Source organism: Oncorhynchus tshawytscha, linkage group LG33, assembly GCF_018296145.1.
Source record: "Oncorhynchus tshawytscha isolate Ot180627B linkage group LG33, Otsh_v2.0, whole genome shotgun sequence".
Classification (NCBI taxonomy): Eukaryota; Metazoa; Chordata; class Actinopteri; order Salmoniformes; family Salmonidae; genus Oncorhynchus; species Oncorhynchus tshawytscha.
This window is the reverse complement of record NC_056461.1, coordinates 20,646,904-20,662,427: the sequence shown is the minus strand read 5'-3', so window position 1 is coordinate 20,662,427 and position 15,524 is coordinate 20,646,904. Positions and strand designations below refer to the sequence as shown.

Here is a 15,524-nt window from a genome sequence, read left to right as displayed (position 1 = left end):
TCACGCCTCTGTGCTGCTGGCAGCTGAAAATGCAAGTGTGTGTGATATTGTGCCAAAGTGGTGTTAATGGTGTGATATTGTGCCAAAGTGGACGTAAAGTAGGGCCCTCTATTTTCCCCATAGTGGACTCCAAGAGGCCCGTGGCTGACCTTGGTCTTGGCCTGGATGGGAGCCCCCTGGTCCAGCAGTAGATCGATGATCCTCACGTGACCGTTCCTGGCCGCACAGTGCAAAGGGGTCAGCTCATCCTAAAGAGAGTGAAGAGGCCAGGTACGGTTAAACAGTTTTCAAGTCAAATGGCAGAAAGGGGTGGATGAGGAGGAGGAGGAGGAAGAGGAAGAGGAGAAAGGGTGGGTTACAGTACCTTGGTCATGGCGTCTATCTGGGCCCCTCTGTCCAGCAAAAGCCGAACCATGATCGCATTACCCCTCCTAGAAGCTATGTGCACGGGGGTGATACCATTCTGAGAGAGGGGAAAGAACCATTTCTAAATCAATTGAATCAAAGACTCTTCTGTTAGGAAATTGGGTCTTTGAGGGACTATAATATCTACAATATCTATGTCACGATTAAGGCAGATACAGTAGGTACAGTATAGGTGAGGTTTAATGGACTGACCTTGGGAGTATAGTTGACATTGGCTCCTCTGTTAATTAGCAGTTGGGCCACACTCAGGTTCTCATAGTGAGCCGCGATGTGGAGAGGAGTGAAGCCAGTCTACAGACAGAGCGAGAGAGAGAGAGAGAGAGCGAGAGAGAAAATAGTAACATCTTATTTTCATCATCCATGTTTGCAGGTGGCTTTTGTTGAAAGCTTTTTTGTTTAATCAAATGTATTTATAAAGCCCTTTTTACATCAGCAGATGTCACAAAGTGCTATACAGAAACCCAGCCTAAAACACCAAACAGCAAGCAATGCAGATAATCACCTTTGATGCTATTGCTTTTCTGCAAGTCAACACAACAGTGTTTTGACTGATGACATCAGCTAATGACACCAGCATATTAAAGTTTAATAAGTCATCATTCACACACACACACACACACACACACACACACACACACACACACACACACACACACACACACACACACACACACACACACACACACACACACACACACACACACACACACACACACACACACACTAGTACCTTGCTGAGGACGTCGGGGTTAGGGTCATTCTGCAGCAGTACTGCGGCAGTGCGTGTGTCGTCGTTGCGTGCAGCAATGTGCAAAGCGGGAAGACGGACCTTGCCCTTGGTGCCGTAGTTGATGAGCAGGGCCACCACGTTCTCATGACCCTGCTGGAGAGCCACCGCCAGCGGCGTGAACCCATCCTGACAGACAGGGGAAGAGAGATGGAGGTAGAATGTTGGAGAGAGAGAGGGGTGGCCAGGGAGTAAGGTCAGAAGGGAGAAAGGATGAGAGGGAAGGACAGAGGGAGAGGTAGCGAGGGAGAAAGAAGAGGACAGGAGGGAGAAGGAGGTAAGGAATGTCAACGATAGGGTGCAAGGGAGTGGAAGGAAAAGGGAGACAAGCCAAGTGATAATGGAAGGGTTGAGAGAAGGGTAAGTAGAGGGAGAGGAAAAGAGAGCAGAAGAAAATGAAGATAGGGGCAGAGGACAAGAGGAAAGGAAAATGTGATACATTGTAAATTGAGATTACTGTAATGGAAAGAGGAGAGAAAGTTAATGTAACATTTGTCTAGTGGACTAATACAATCTGAGAAGGCATGACTGTAGGCCTTTACTCACCTCTGTTGGAAGGCTCTGATTGGCTCCATTCTCTAACAGGAACTTAACGACCTCTAAGTGGTTCTCTTGTGCAGCCATGTAGAGGGGGCTGAAGCCTTTCTGTAAAGAAGAGGTACATGATGCATGGTTACCAGTAGGGCTTTGGAGGTCATGACATTTTGTCAGCCGGCGATTGTCAAGAAAATAATTGCCAGTCTCACAGTAATTGACTGTTAATTAACATAAACAAGTTTAGCATCTCCTGGCTTCCATGCATATCCTACAAGCCACTTGTGGTGGAAAAAGTACCCAATTGTCATAAAAGTAAAGATACCTTAATCGAAAGTGAAAGTCACCCAGTAAAATACCACTTGAGTAAAAGTATAAAAGTATTTGGTTTCAAATATACTTAAGTATCAAAAGTAAATTGAATTGCTAAAATATACTTAAGTATCACAAGTAAAAGTAAAAGTATAAATAATTTTGAATTCCTTATATTAAGCAAACCAGACAGCAAATGTTTTGTATTTTATATTTACTGATAGCCAGGGGCACACTCCAACACTTAGACATCATTTACAAACAAAGCTTGGGCTTAGTGAGTCCTCCAGATCAGAGGCAGTAGGGATGACCAGGGATGTTCTCTTGATATGTGTGTATTAGACAATTTTCCTGCCCTGCTAAGCATTCAAAAATGTAACGAGTACATTTGGGTGTCAGTCAAAATGTATGCAGTAAAAAGTACACTATTTTCCTTAGGAATGTAGTGAAGTAAAATAAATCCATTATTTATTTTAGACAGGTCTAAAGGAACATGTTATGAAGAAAATGTAGTCTATTTCAGAAGAATATAATAGCATACTCTGAGTTGTCCTTATGTTAGGCCCTGATCTGGCTATTCCATATGGCTGTGGGCTACGCTAGTTCAATTAGCAGACAAGATAAGCTTAGAAATCCGTGGCATTATTTTAGAGTATGAAGAATACAATTGAACATAGCTGAATAAAATAGAAAGCTGCACATGCAGCTACTCTGTGCTGAGTGGTCAACAAAGAAACCGGTCCTCCTATATGCTTCATTGAGAATTATTTATGCAACTTTAGTTGTGATACAAACTTTGGGCTATATTTTATTTGTAATATATTCTAAGGCTGCATGATGCGACTCTAATGATGATTTGAAAAAAGTCACATGAAAGGCATGAGCTCTGCTTTGTTTGTTGTGCAGGCTGCACACACACTTCGACAGGCTCTCATTCACAATTTGACAAGCACTTCATAATATTCTCATCAGGCCTCAAATTTCCCGGTAGCCGTAATGCCCCCTAAAACATCTATGCCTTTTGCGGCCAAAATGGCCCTTGTGCCTTTGGGCTGAATGTAATAATTATATTTCCCTTCTCCCGGCTGCCAATCGGCGTGCTCTGCACCTTTCACTCACATGGCTCTCTCAGATATCTCAATTCTTATTAGCCAATGCCCCTTATGTGATCGGGTTCTTCTCACAGGTATCTCAACTCCGAAGTAGGCTACAAGTGAAGACAGACACATTGGGGACGCAACTGCTCGCGTCCCTCTTAGTGAATTCTGAGACGCATAGGGAAGATGTTAGAGGAACTGTCCACATGTGCTTTTCATCAACCAACATGAGTAGATGAGTAGGCCTAACAAACAGCAAAAGCACTAGCCTATGTCAATCTACTATCCCCCAATAGTACAAAAGTTGACCTATTCTATTGGTGAACTTGTCTTTCTGTGCGAGAAAATGATATTCAAACATACTCGCATCAAAAAACCTTTCAATAGCAATGAGGTTGATGCAACAGATCAGAAACTTTAGCTTAAAATGTTAATAAACTATTAGTCTATTTCTTCACATTCTAAGCGCAGAAATGCGCACAATTTTGCAAAATGCAAGCAATCAGTTAGCGGGAAAACACGACTCTCAAAAAGGACTGCAAATGAGATTATGCAAATAATGCTTTATTATAAAGGTGCAATTTTTATGGTGAAAATTATATTCTCCAAACTTGAAAATCACTCGCCGCCTATGCACGCCAGTTAGGCTCTACATCGGTTGTAAAAATAATGCATGTGCTTCATTTTAAGAAGTTATTTGGCTACTTTAGTCGTGATACAAACCTTATCAAAAACATATAGGCCTATGGGCTAAGCTACATGAGATGTGTGCCTATGATTTGAAAAAGTTGCACACAAAAAAGGCATGCGCTGTTTCTTTTCTTACTGTACACGCTGGGCATCATTCACAAATAATAATACAGAATTCACAAGTGATAGTAGTCTGATGGGTGACAATATTAGCCTATGTAACCTTGTATTTACATATACTAAATCATATTTGTGAAATTAGTTTTGATTTAGAATCGACCATTATCATGCACCTGTCTTGGAACAGGGGGGAAAAAATACATGTCATCGGTAGCGAATGGAGGACACTTTTCCCTCTTTTATGCCAGCCAGGTAGGATATACTCCTGTTGTAAAGCGAAGCAATGTGCTTAATATCTGGGAAGTCCTAGTCTATAGAAAGCTGATGGGACCCTCCTATTTTTAATAGAGGCCATCAAAACTGTGTTCTTACGCAATTGCATAGCCTACAGAAATGTTGCGCAACATGAGCTTTCATGAAGTGTTTGATTAGATTTCCGATACATCTGCATTAATGTCAGAGTGATCGGAGGGACAATAGAGTGCTGAGTACCAGGCAGTTATGAAGTTTGGTAGGCTACTAATGACGACTAACTACCATGACTAAACGGACGTGGAATTTCCAGTGGTCTTGACTCGTGACTGCCGGTGTGGCAGTAATACGGTCCCCGTAACAGCCCTAGTTACCATCAACACGCACACACACACTACACTCACCACCCCCCAACCTCCTGGACAACAGTAAGAAGCAGTATAATGTCACTGATGACTCACCTGGGACTGGGAATTGACGTTGGCTCCATAGTTGACGAGCTCAGCCACCACTTTCTCCTGGCCTGCCAATGCAGCGATATGGAGGGCAGTGTTCCCTTTCTGGAGGTGAAACACAAACACACACAGAGAGAGAGACAGAGAGCAGTCTGAGTTCAGCCTTATGACCCAAATCTCTACTTAAAAAGCTTTGATAAGGATACAGTGCTAAGAAATAATGAGTTATGACTTATCAGTCCCTTAAGGATTTTGTGGGGATTATTTTTTTATATTTGCGGGCAAAAGGCTTGATTTTGCTGCGGCAATTCTGACATTTTGTTGAATTGTTGATTTTGCAAAAAAATTTGGGATCGCAGAATCGCTGAATTCTGGAGGGACTGACTTATGACTTAATAGATTGATATTGAATAGATTAAATTAGATACATCCGTTTGTAGGCCTATCAAATGAGATTAATAAGTATTCACACCACTTGATTTTCCTACATTTAAATTTTTTTTTATTGATTTGTCCTTTAATGTCAATAACCTACACAAAATAGAAAAATAGAAAAAGAAAAATGCTAACATCTATAAAAATTTTTTTTAAATAAACCCGCTGATTCAATACATGTTAGAATCACATTTAGCAGTGATTACAGCTGTGAGTCTTTCTGGGTGAGTCTCTAAGAGCTTCCAAACCTGGATTGTGCAACATTTCACCTTTATTCTTTAAAAAATTCTACAAGCTCTGTCAAATTGGTTGCTGATCATTGCTAGACAACCATTTTCAGGTTTTGCCATAGATTGTCAAGCAGATGTAAGTCAAAACTGTAACTCGGCCACTGGAACATTTGGTAAGCAACTCTTGGCCTTGTGTTTTGGGTTATTGTCCTGCTGAAAGGTGAATTCATCTCCCAGTGTCTGGTGGAAAACAGACTGAACCAGGTTTTCCTCTAGGATTATGCCTGTGCTTAGCTCCATTCTGTTTAATTTTTATCCTGAAAAACTCTCCAGGCCTTTAACGATTACAAGCAATACCCATAACATGATGCAGCCACCACTATGCTTGAAAATATGGTTTGGTAGTTAGTAATGTGTTGGATTTTCCTCCAACACAACACTTTGTATACAGAACAAAAAGTGAATTGCTTTGCCACATTCTTTTGCAGTATTTCTTTAGTGCCTTGTTGCATACAGGATGCATGTTTTGGAATATTTGTATTCTGTACAGGCTTACTTCTTTTCACTCAGTCAATTCAGTTAGTATTGTGGAGTAACTACAATGTTGTTGATCCATCCTCAGTTTTCTCCTATCACGCCCAATAAACCCTGTAACTGTTTAAGTCACCATTGGCCTCATGGTGAAATCCCTGTCCGGGTTTCCTTCCTCTCCGGGAAATGAGTTAGGAAGGATGCCTGTATCTTTCTAGTGACTGGGTGTGTTGATATATAATCCAAAGTGTAATTAATAACTTCACAATGCGCAAAGGGATATTCAATGTCTGCTTTAAAAAAAAGTGGTTTGTGGTTTGTGGATTGCAGTTGAATCTGTGTTTGAAATTCACTACTCGACTCAGGGACCTTACAGATTATTGTATGTGTGGGGTACAGAGTAGAGGTAGTCATTCAAAAAACATGTTAAACACTATTATTGCACACAGAGTAAGTCCATGCAACTTATTATGTGACTTGCTAAGCACAGATTTATTCCTGAACTTATTTAGACTTGCCTTAACAAAGGGGGTTGAATACTTTTTCATGAATTTGTTAAATATTTTTTTTAAACATAATTCCTCATTGTGTGTAGGACAGCGAACAAAAATCTAAATTAAATCGATTTTAAATTCAGGCTGAAACACAACAAAATACGGAACAAGTCAAGGGGAGTGAATACTTTCTGAAGGCTCTGTATATAGTGGATTCTGTCTGTAAACAGTCTGTTATAGCTGGTGAATATCTCAAGCATAAGGCAGAGGTAGGTCTTATGCATCTGTGGTTGGTGAGTAGAGTCATGGTAAGCAGTGAGTAGTGAGTGAGTAGTACCTTAGTGGTGGTCTCCAAGACAATGCCTGCGTGTAGTAGCCCCAGGACCATCTTGACGTGGCCTTCTTTCGAGGCCAGATGCAAACCGTTGAGCCCATTCTGCAGAGACCGCAGTGAAGATTAGTATTGACCACACAGAACCATCAGACAGAATCGTCAGCCAACAGAACGAGCCCCAATAGAATCTGTCTGCCTTTTAGTCCATTCATCACATGGATTCCTAAACAGTAGATTCACTAAAAATAACAAGCAGAGAAACTCGAAACCCACAGTGGCTACGAAGCAGAACAAAAAGATTTCTGAAGATAAACAACCTTAAGACTGAAACAGTCGGGTCTCAAAGGAAGCAGACAGCATGTATTTGTCTCAGGCTGTCAGGGCATACAGCTGCAGAATCAGACGGACTAAGAGTAAAGTCAGGGCCTGTCTCTGCTCTGCCAGCCTGCAGTACCGTGACTGGCCACAGGGAGACTCTGTAAGCCACACTGGTCCCGCCCTCATACTGCAGTGTCACCCAATTCACATGAATAACGTACTACATCTGCAGTGCATGCACACACTGAGGGGAGACACACATATACACACACACACACACACACACACACACACACACACACACACACACACACACACGGGGCAACACACGCGTGCATGCACATGCACATACGCACGTACACACAAATATGTATGTGTGAGCTGGCAGGAGTCTGCTGGTTTGTCGATCGGGCAGGGGTAGGTTGACAGACTGACTTCACATATAAAACCCTGACTCATAGTATTTTGTAGAACAGCAGTAGCTCCAACAATTATCATAGCTCTTTGCTCTACTTCAACCCCAATCCTAACTTGAACACATATAGAAAACATGTTTTACAACGTCACATCCCCACATATAGACACATGCAGCATGTGCATTGAAGGCACACTTAAAGCATGCATCCTCATTTGTATCATAGCTCTACCTCTGATCCTTAGCCAGTAGTGGAATTATTATAGTGGTAGTATTACTTGGTGTAGAGATAGTGGTATTAGTTTCACAACATTGACAGCTTGGTGCCATGGTTGTTTCTGTGAATGGTGCTGAGGGGTTGCAGTAGCAGATTGTAGGCTTACAGAGTGGGTGTGCATTCCCCGAGCTGTCCAGAGAATGGGCTCCCTGCCAGTGCTTGTGTACAAACTGAACTACCTTCCTTTCACCAAACTACTTATGAAAAATACAACAACTGAGTCCCTTCCACTTAAGCGTCCACTCATAAATAGGCTGGCATACATGTTACACACACATTCCGTATTTGTTACAAAACTTGCCACTTGAGATGAGTCGGAAACAAAAAATGCATGCACCTCAGCCATTCTTTGCATGTGAATTTGACGTTATTTAAAACTACAATATGTTATTTTTTCAGCCACCTGACCAAATTGACATATAACTTTTTGTTATAGATCTGTCATTCTCATTGAAAGCAAGTCTAGGAAGCGGTAGATCTATTGCCTTTGCACTATTTCTATGCTTCCCCTTCTTAAGTTTCATTTTTGTGTCTTTTACTTTCGGTTATGTACACCAGCTTCAAACAGCTGAAAATGCATGTGTTTTGGTTAAGGGAAGTATATTTCACAGAGGTTTAGATGGTACAATGATTCTCTGTACTAGACTTGCTTGTTTTGTCACATAAACAGAAATTAGGCAAACTATTAGAATTTTAGCAACCAGGAAATGGCAAAGTGATTTGTGCATAGCACACCGTTAAGCATTGTGGTCCTGTCATGATGCAACAAGGTGCAATGGAACAGATAAAGGGTAGGATAGGAGAGGAGCAGGGAGGAAGCGAGAGAGGGTCTGGCTGTATGGCTAATTATTAATATTTTCTCATTAAGGTTGTGAATGACTGGCATTAGTGCACAGTAAACACAGCTAGAGTGGCAGGACACAGGAACACAGGGGGACAATGTGGGAATATGGTTATGCATCACACACACACACACACACACACACACACACACACAATGATCCTTGAAACTACAGTTTATCTAGGCAAGACTTGACTGTTAATAGATCTGATTGGCCGAAACCAAATAATGCCATCTATAAAAAATACATCTACAATTTAATCTTAATAAAGTCTGATGTAATAAATGTTTTACGAGACAAAGTCTGTGGTCCAGAGGCAGTGTACCAGACTGTGACCTTGAGGACTCTCTGACGTACCTGATTTGATGTGTTGATGTCTATTCCATTCTTGATGTGGTCAAGAGCCTTGTCAAGGTTCCCTGAACGGGCTGCACGGAGGAAACTGGTGACAGCATCCGCCTGGAGGGAAGGAGAGCACAGACAGAGACAGAGATAGAGACAAAGACAAACAGTAAGAGAAAGAGAGAGAGAAAGAGAGAGAGATAGAGAGAAGCGAGAGGGACAGAAATGTTTTTTTTTTCTTCAGTTAGAATAGATCCCACTGAAATCTCTATTACAGTCTGGTTGTCATTCTTCAAAATCAGCATACTCTACTAAACTACTCACGATCACCCTGTCTGATATTTTTTGACTGTCTGACAGCACAAACTGGTGAGCCTCCCCCTCACTAGGAGTTTGGTAGCTATACATAGCCGAGCACACGCTGGCTCCATCCCTGCATGTTGACTGACTTCTGAGGCCTCTGTAAAAGCGATGTGTTCACCTCTGCCACCATGATCAGACAGAAAGGGAGATTGTAACATGGCTGCCTAGTACTGTAGTCCAGCATGCAATCTCTGCCTTGAGGACAAATATTATAACAATTCCATACAGTATGCCTATTCACCTCCTCCCACACACTAGTCATATGCAATGATACATATTATGTAGGAGGTGAATTCTCAAGTAAGATTGCTATATTAAACTGATACAGTATGTCCTTTTTTATTACAGTATGGGATGTCTTGTACAATTTAGACTCGACAGACCTGCGGGTTTATCTTCTCCCATTTCCTATTTGTATGGTGTATTCTCACAAATCAATGTCCCTCAGATTTGATCAGACAGGCCTAGAACTCTTATATTTGCATCCCACATAGAATACATTTTCCTCTGCTCTCTACTTCTCTTTCCAATCAATATTCCCCAAGGGCCTAAATGTACTGTGCCCTTTGCATACCCCATTTCTCTACCTCTATACCACTCTCCCCTCTCTCTCTCTTTCGCTCTCTCTACCTCTTTACATCTCTCTATATACATCTCTCTCTACCACTCCCCCTCTCTTTATCTCTTTCTACATCTTTCTATTTACATCTCTCTCTATATATACAGTTGAATTTGGAAGTTTACATACGCCATTTAAACTCAGTTTTTCACAATTCCTGACATTTAATCCTAGTAAAAATTCCCTGTTTTAGGTCAGTTAGGATCACCACTTTATTTTAGAATGTGAAATGTCAGAATGATAGTAGAGACAATGGTTTATTCTGACAATGACAATGGTTCTTTCATCACATTCCCAGTGGGTCAGAAGTTTACATACACTCAATTAGTATTTGGTAGCATTGCCTTTAAATTTTTTAACTTGGGTCAAACGTTTCAGGTAGCCTTCCACAAGCTTCCCATAATAAATTGAGTGAATTTTGGCCCATTCCTCCTGACAGAGCTGGTGTAACTGAGTCAAGTTTGTAGGCATCCTTGCTCGCACACACTTTTTCAGTTCTGCCCACAAATGTTGTATAGGATTGAGGTGAAGTGCACCAGTCCCTCCTAAAGCAAAGCACCCCCACAACATAATGCTGCCACCCCCATGCTTCACGGTTGGGATGGTGTTCTTCGGCTTGCAAGCCTCCCCCTTTTCCTCCAAACATAACGATGGTCGATATGACCAAACAGTTATTGTTTCATCAGACCAGAGGACATTTCTCCAAAAAGTACGATCTTTGTCCCCATTTGCAGTTGCAAACCGTAGTCTGGCTTTTTTTATGGCGGTTTTGGAGCAGTGGCTTCTTCTTTGCTGAGAGGCCTCTCAGGTTATGTCGATATAGGACTCCTTTTACTGTGGATATAGATACATTTGTACCTGTTTCCTCCAGCATCTTCACAAGGTCCTTTGCTGTTGTTCTGGGATTGATTTGCACTTTTTGCACCAAAGTACGTTCATTTCTAGGAGACAGAACGTGTCTCCTTCCTGTGCGATGTGGCGGCTGTGTGGTCCCATGGTGTTTATACTTGCGTACTATTGTTTGTACAGATGAACATGACACCTTCAGGCATTTGGAAATTGCTCCCAAGGATGAACCAGACTAGGTCTACATTTTTTTTCCTAAGGTCTTGGCTGATTTCTTTTGACTTTCCCATGATGTCTAGCAAAGAGCCACTGGGTTTGAAGGGAGGCCTTGAAAAACATCCACAGGTAAACCTCCAATTGACTCAAATGATGTCACTTAGCCTATCAGAAGCTTCTAATGCCATGACATCATCTTCTGGAAATGTTCAAGCTGTTTAAAGGCACAGTCAGCTTAGTGTGTATAAACTTCTGACCCACTGTAATTGTGATACAGTGAATTATAAGTGAAATAATTGGTCTGTAAAAAACTTGCCAAAACTATAGTTTGCTAACAAGAAATTTGTGGAGTGGTTTAAAAACAAGTGACTCCAACCTAAGTGTATGTAAACTTCAACTGTGCCTCTCTCTTTCTTTACCTCTCTCTTACCTTGCGGTCTTAACTCTCTATTTCTCTCCCTCTCTCCTTTGATCTCCTCCTGTGTGTGATCCCAGTGGGAAGGGGTGTAAAGCTGCTCTTTTTCCCCACTCACTCTCTCCCTCAGCGATGTATGGCTGATGTGTCCAGGCTGAGGTTTCGCCAGCCTAACAGTGTGTGTGTATTTGTATTCAGTCTCAGGCAATGTGTTAGATAAGCTGTTAATACCGAGATCATTCCTCTCCCTCACGCAAAAGCTATGCATTAATCACACAAAAACTATGCATTAAGCACACACGAGCGCTGAAAGAAATCTCTGATGCATGTCAAACAGGAAGTATAAATATATATTGGATTCATATCTGTCTGATACACATGAACAGTACCAGTTCCACCTTTGTAGGGATCCCTGAAATATTTCTATATTATTTCATTCTGACCTGCAGTAACTAAGGGATATCCTGAGAGGTATATGATCTATGTATTTTTCACCTTGTCTGTCTCAGTTGCCTTCACATCTTAGACCCCACCCTCTTTTCTGTGAGTTGACGGCGGACATTTGGAAGACTGGTGCCATGGAGTCAACGTTCCCCTGTAAGAAACCAATATTATACTACTTGTAGGATGTTTTCACATGCGAAGCCTCTTGCTGCAGCTCTGGGTTCCCGCACCGACTTGTCAGCGAGTGTTGAGCATGTTTATGCTCCCATTTTCGTTCTGCGGCCTTTGGCCATTTTGTTCTAGGATTTCACAGCTTTGTTGACATGTTGGATATAGTGGGCCATATGTGAGCAGAATGGTGAGAATAACGTCTCCAGCAGCCGCCTCCCCTCAGTCAGTCTCTGAAATGGATTGATGAGTGCATCTATGAACTTCAATGTGTGTTTCTTAACTTGATTGTCTGAGGCAGAAGAGTAAAAAATTGTCATTTTAATCCATAGAGACGTGAAGGAGAAGCTCGTCGGATGTTGATCTCTTCTCGGGGCAGAGGCAGTCGATCAACGTTCTTGATTGTGCTTGTGTGTGTGTGTGTGTGTGTGTGTGTGTGTGTGGTGTGTGTCCTATCCTATGTTTTCATATCTTCCAAGAAATGGAAATGACTGCAGAACATCTTTGAAATTACATTTTATGTCAGATTGTGCTGACTCGCTACGAGGCACAATTGATTTTCCTTCTCATGTCCTCCCTCTCTCTCCATCCCCCTCTCCATCCCTCTGTCTGTAACATGTGGTCAATTTAAAGCAATCCATCCCAGCCCTGTCTATTCATTTGTAATCGCCATGTGAAGTCAATGCGTCAATTGTATCCAGTAATCAGATCCTCAAGCCAAACATGGTGATTTACACTCAGCATGCCCCCTTCCCATCACTCACGTTCCCTCCGCCCTCTCTCTCTTTATCTCATTATCCTTCTTGCACTCTCTGTTCCTCCCTCAACAGATCCCCTATTCGTCCCTTGCAAGGCAGGCTCCCCGCCTCATTCTCTCACACCCTCCGTCTGGTGCGTGTTCATCTCGCTCTTCCCTCCCTCCTTCTCCCCCTTCCTTCCCTCATATCAGTGTGTGTATCTGTCCCTCTCGTGTCATATTGATGTGATGCTGTGTCATCATGGCATGCTGCAGTATGGCGTGGCGTACATGCGTCACAAGCATTCCTCCATTGACGCGGCCAGTGGAAGAGAGGAGGGTTGAGAAATGAAAGCCTTTAATCTCATATCTGTGGAGGAATCTAATACTGTATCATATCGCTGTGTTTTCCGGCTTGCTTCTCTCCAGATGACTAAACTCCCAGAGGACAGACGCACTCAGCGCTATCACAGTGCTCTGTAGTGTATGGCTGAGGCTGCGTGTGTGCATGTGTAGGCTATACACGTGCAGTACATAAAACCTGTCTGCTCTCCCAAGGCCATTTCTTCTAAAAGCTACATTTGTTTCCAGAGGGAATGTGCATGTACAGGCCTCTACTGGATTGTAATGGAGTACGTCCATTTGGAAGGAGGAAAAATGATGTGATTCAAGGTGAGTGGATGGAAAGATGTGTACACTGCAGTGAGTGGGGTTCTTAAAAGAAATACAGATATCTTACCCTAAAAGGACCAGTCAATGTCAGATATTGATACATTCTTCTCTTTGACTCAAACAGACTCATACATATTATAGACGGACATAAAAAGACACACAGAGTGGTAGACGAGACAGCACACACGCTCATAAACAGTTCATAAACAGACATCCAGAGAGTTGCCACGCACGGTGAAGAATGCACACATGTGCACCAATAAAGACGCCACGTTACTCTTGCAAACTCACAGTCACAAATATTGTCCACCAAACACACAAAGACAAACAAGTACTACATACAAGTAGGTAAGGAGAGGAAAGCGGTGAAGATAGATACACGGTATTGCAGAACACCACCAAACCTAATTGCACTGACTTGCCACATCACAACGACGACAGCACAGAAGTCGTACAGAGAGTTCAAGAAGCCATGAGGGGAAGATCCCCAAGGAGATGCAAGGACATAAACCACGGCTACATAGAGCTGCCATAGAGACATGTAGAGAGAAAGTGTTGAAGCACACGGCGTGTGTTTTAGATGATATTTACTCTGTAGTCATAGTACCATATTCCCCGGGCTCGACTGGTCGACCTCTCAGAGCTCACACTACTGTCCTGATGGCCAAGCCGGCGCTGAACCACATGAGCCTAGAAGACACATCAACACGAAGACAAGGCCTGTTAATGTGACACAGATACAGTATGCAGACGCACGCGTGCAGACCGCACGGCAGACTACATATTAGTCTTGAAGTCAGTAGACGAAGTCAAAGCCTGTTACAGTAATGTGATTTACTGACAAACAGAAACACAGGCGCATAAGAAGTAACACACCCATAAACCCAAGTTTAAAGTACAAATGCACCATACAGGCCGACACAAGGGAGTCTGAGGACATATAGATGAGGCGTGTATGGAAAGATAAATAAACACACACATACATCCTTGTGCATCTAAATCTAAAGGATGAAAGTGCATACTATTTGTACTCAAACTGTGTGGATACAAAAGGCAGACGCTTCCAAATACAGTGTACAGTACACACACACACAATCCTAGAACAAGACCACCTGTTACGTAACACAAACACAATGAAGACAGGTATACACAATTCATAATCTTGGAAGACTCCCTACAACAAGACACAAAGCCTGCTAATGTAACCCATCCACCTTGGCAAAGAAAAGAAACCCATCCACCTTGGCAAAGAAAAGAAACCCATCCACCTTGGCAAAGAAAAGAAACCCATCCACCTTGGCAAAGAAAAGAAACCCATCTACCTTGGCAAAGAAAACGCACAGCCGAAAAACATGCTCAAAAAATCATGAACACACAGTCCCACATACAATTTGCAGCCACATAAAGGGTGGCTTTAGAAGGAACTTCATGCACACAAAAGGCATGTAGCCTAAGATGAGTATGAAAATAAGCAAACACTGGGATACCCCCGATGTGGCATATCCAATGGACTAGGACTACAACAGCACACACGTATGACACACACCATCAGGGTCAATCTAGAGCTCCAGCTCCAACATGGAGCCATGTCTAACGCGACAAAGACAGGCGGCGACCACAGCCCAGGAAGACCGGAGCTCTGCTCTCCTAAGCCACAGCCAACCCAGTGAAAACAGAGCCAAACACACAGGGAGACTGCACGCTAACACTCATTTCAACTAAAAGACTAAAGACTAAAACACACACAGACACATTTGAGCCAAAACACACAAATACAAAAACAAACTGCTATATCCAAATAAAAGCTATGCTGCAATAAATCAACAGAAAGTACGCCTTCCGCAAAACACACCATGGCAACGACAAAAGAAGACAACTGCAATTCCACACTTACTAAACACATTACATTCAAAGACAAAATATTCCACAAGACGTAAATATAGACATTATGAGGAACAAGCTCCATGACACATAATCACAGGTGGGTAAACTGAAGAAGTGGAGAGGATGGAAAATGAGATGATACAGAAACCGGAATGCGATTTTGTATACTGTAAATATATTTGGTAATCGTAGCTGTTTCTATAACGTAAGAGTCATTCTTTATTTTTCTAAAAGTGAGAGTCATGCGTTTCCTTGGCCAGTCGTTGGAGC

The 15,524-nt window shown here is 42.3% G+C and overlaps 1 protein-coding gene across 4 annotated transcripts in view; it reads right to left on the bottom strand.

Moving 5' to 3' along the window:
* The window catches only part of LOC112230510 (ankyrin-1-like), an 84,294-nt gene that overhangs the window by 31,546 nt on the left and 37,224 nt on the right, over positions 1 to 15,524 (bottom strand). For all 4 annotated transcript variants that reach the window (XM_042311370.1, XM_042311373.1, XM_042311372.1 and 1 more), the window contains exons 2-9: positions 8,907 to 9,008; positions 6,701 to 6,799; positions 4,680 to 4,778; positions 1,760 to 1,858; positions 1,157 to 1,342; positions 619 to 717; positions 365 to 463; positions 150 to 248 (exon numbers count right to left, since the gene is read on the bottom strand). In XM_042311370.1, coding sequence (XP_042167304.1) covers positions 150 to 248; positions 365 to 463; positions 619 to 717; positions 1,157 to 1,342; positions 1,760 to 1,858; positions 4,680 to 4,778; positions 6,701 to 6,799; positions 8,907 to 9,008 — 882 coding nt within the window. The remainder of the gene's footprint in view (positions 1 to 149; positions 249 to 364; positions 464 to 618; positions 718 to 1,156; positions 1,343 to 1,759; positions 1,859 to 4,679; positions 4,779 to 6,700; positions 6,800 to 8,906; positions 9,009 to 15,524) is intronic.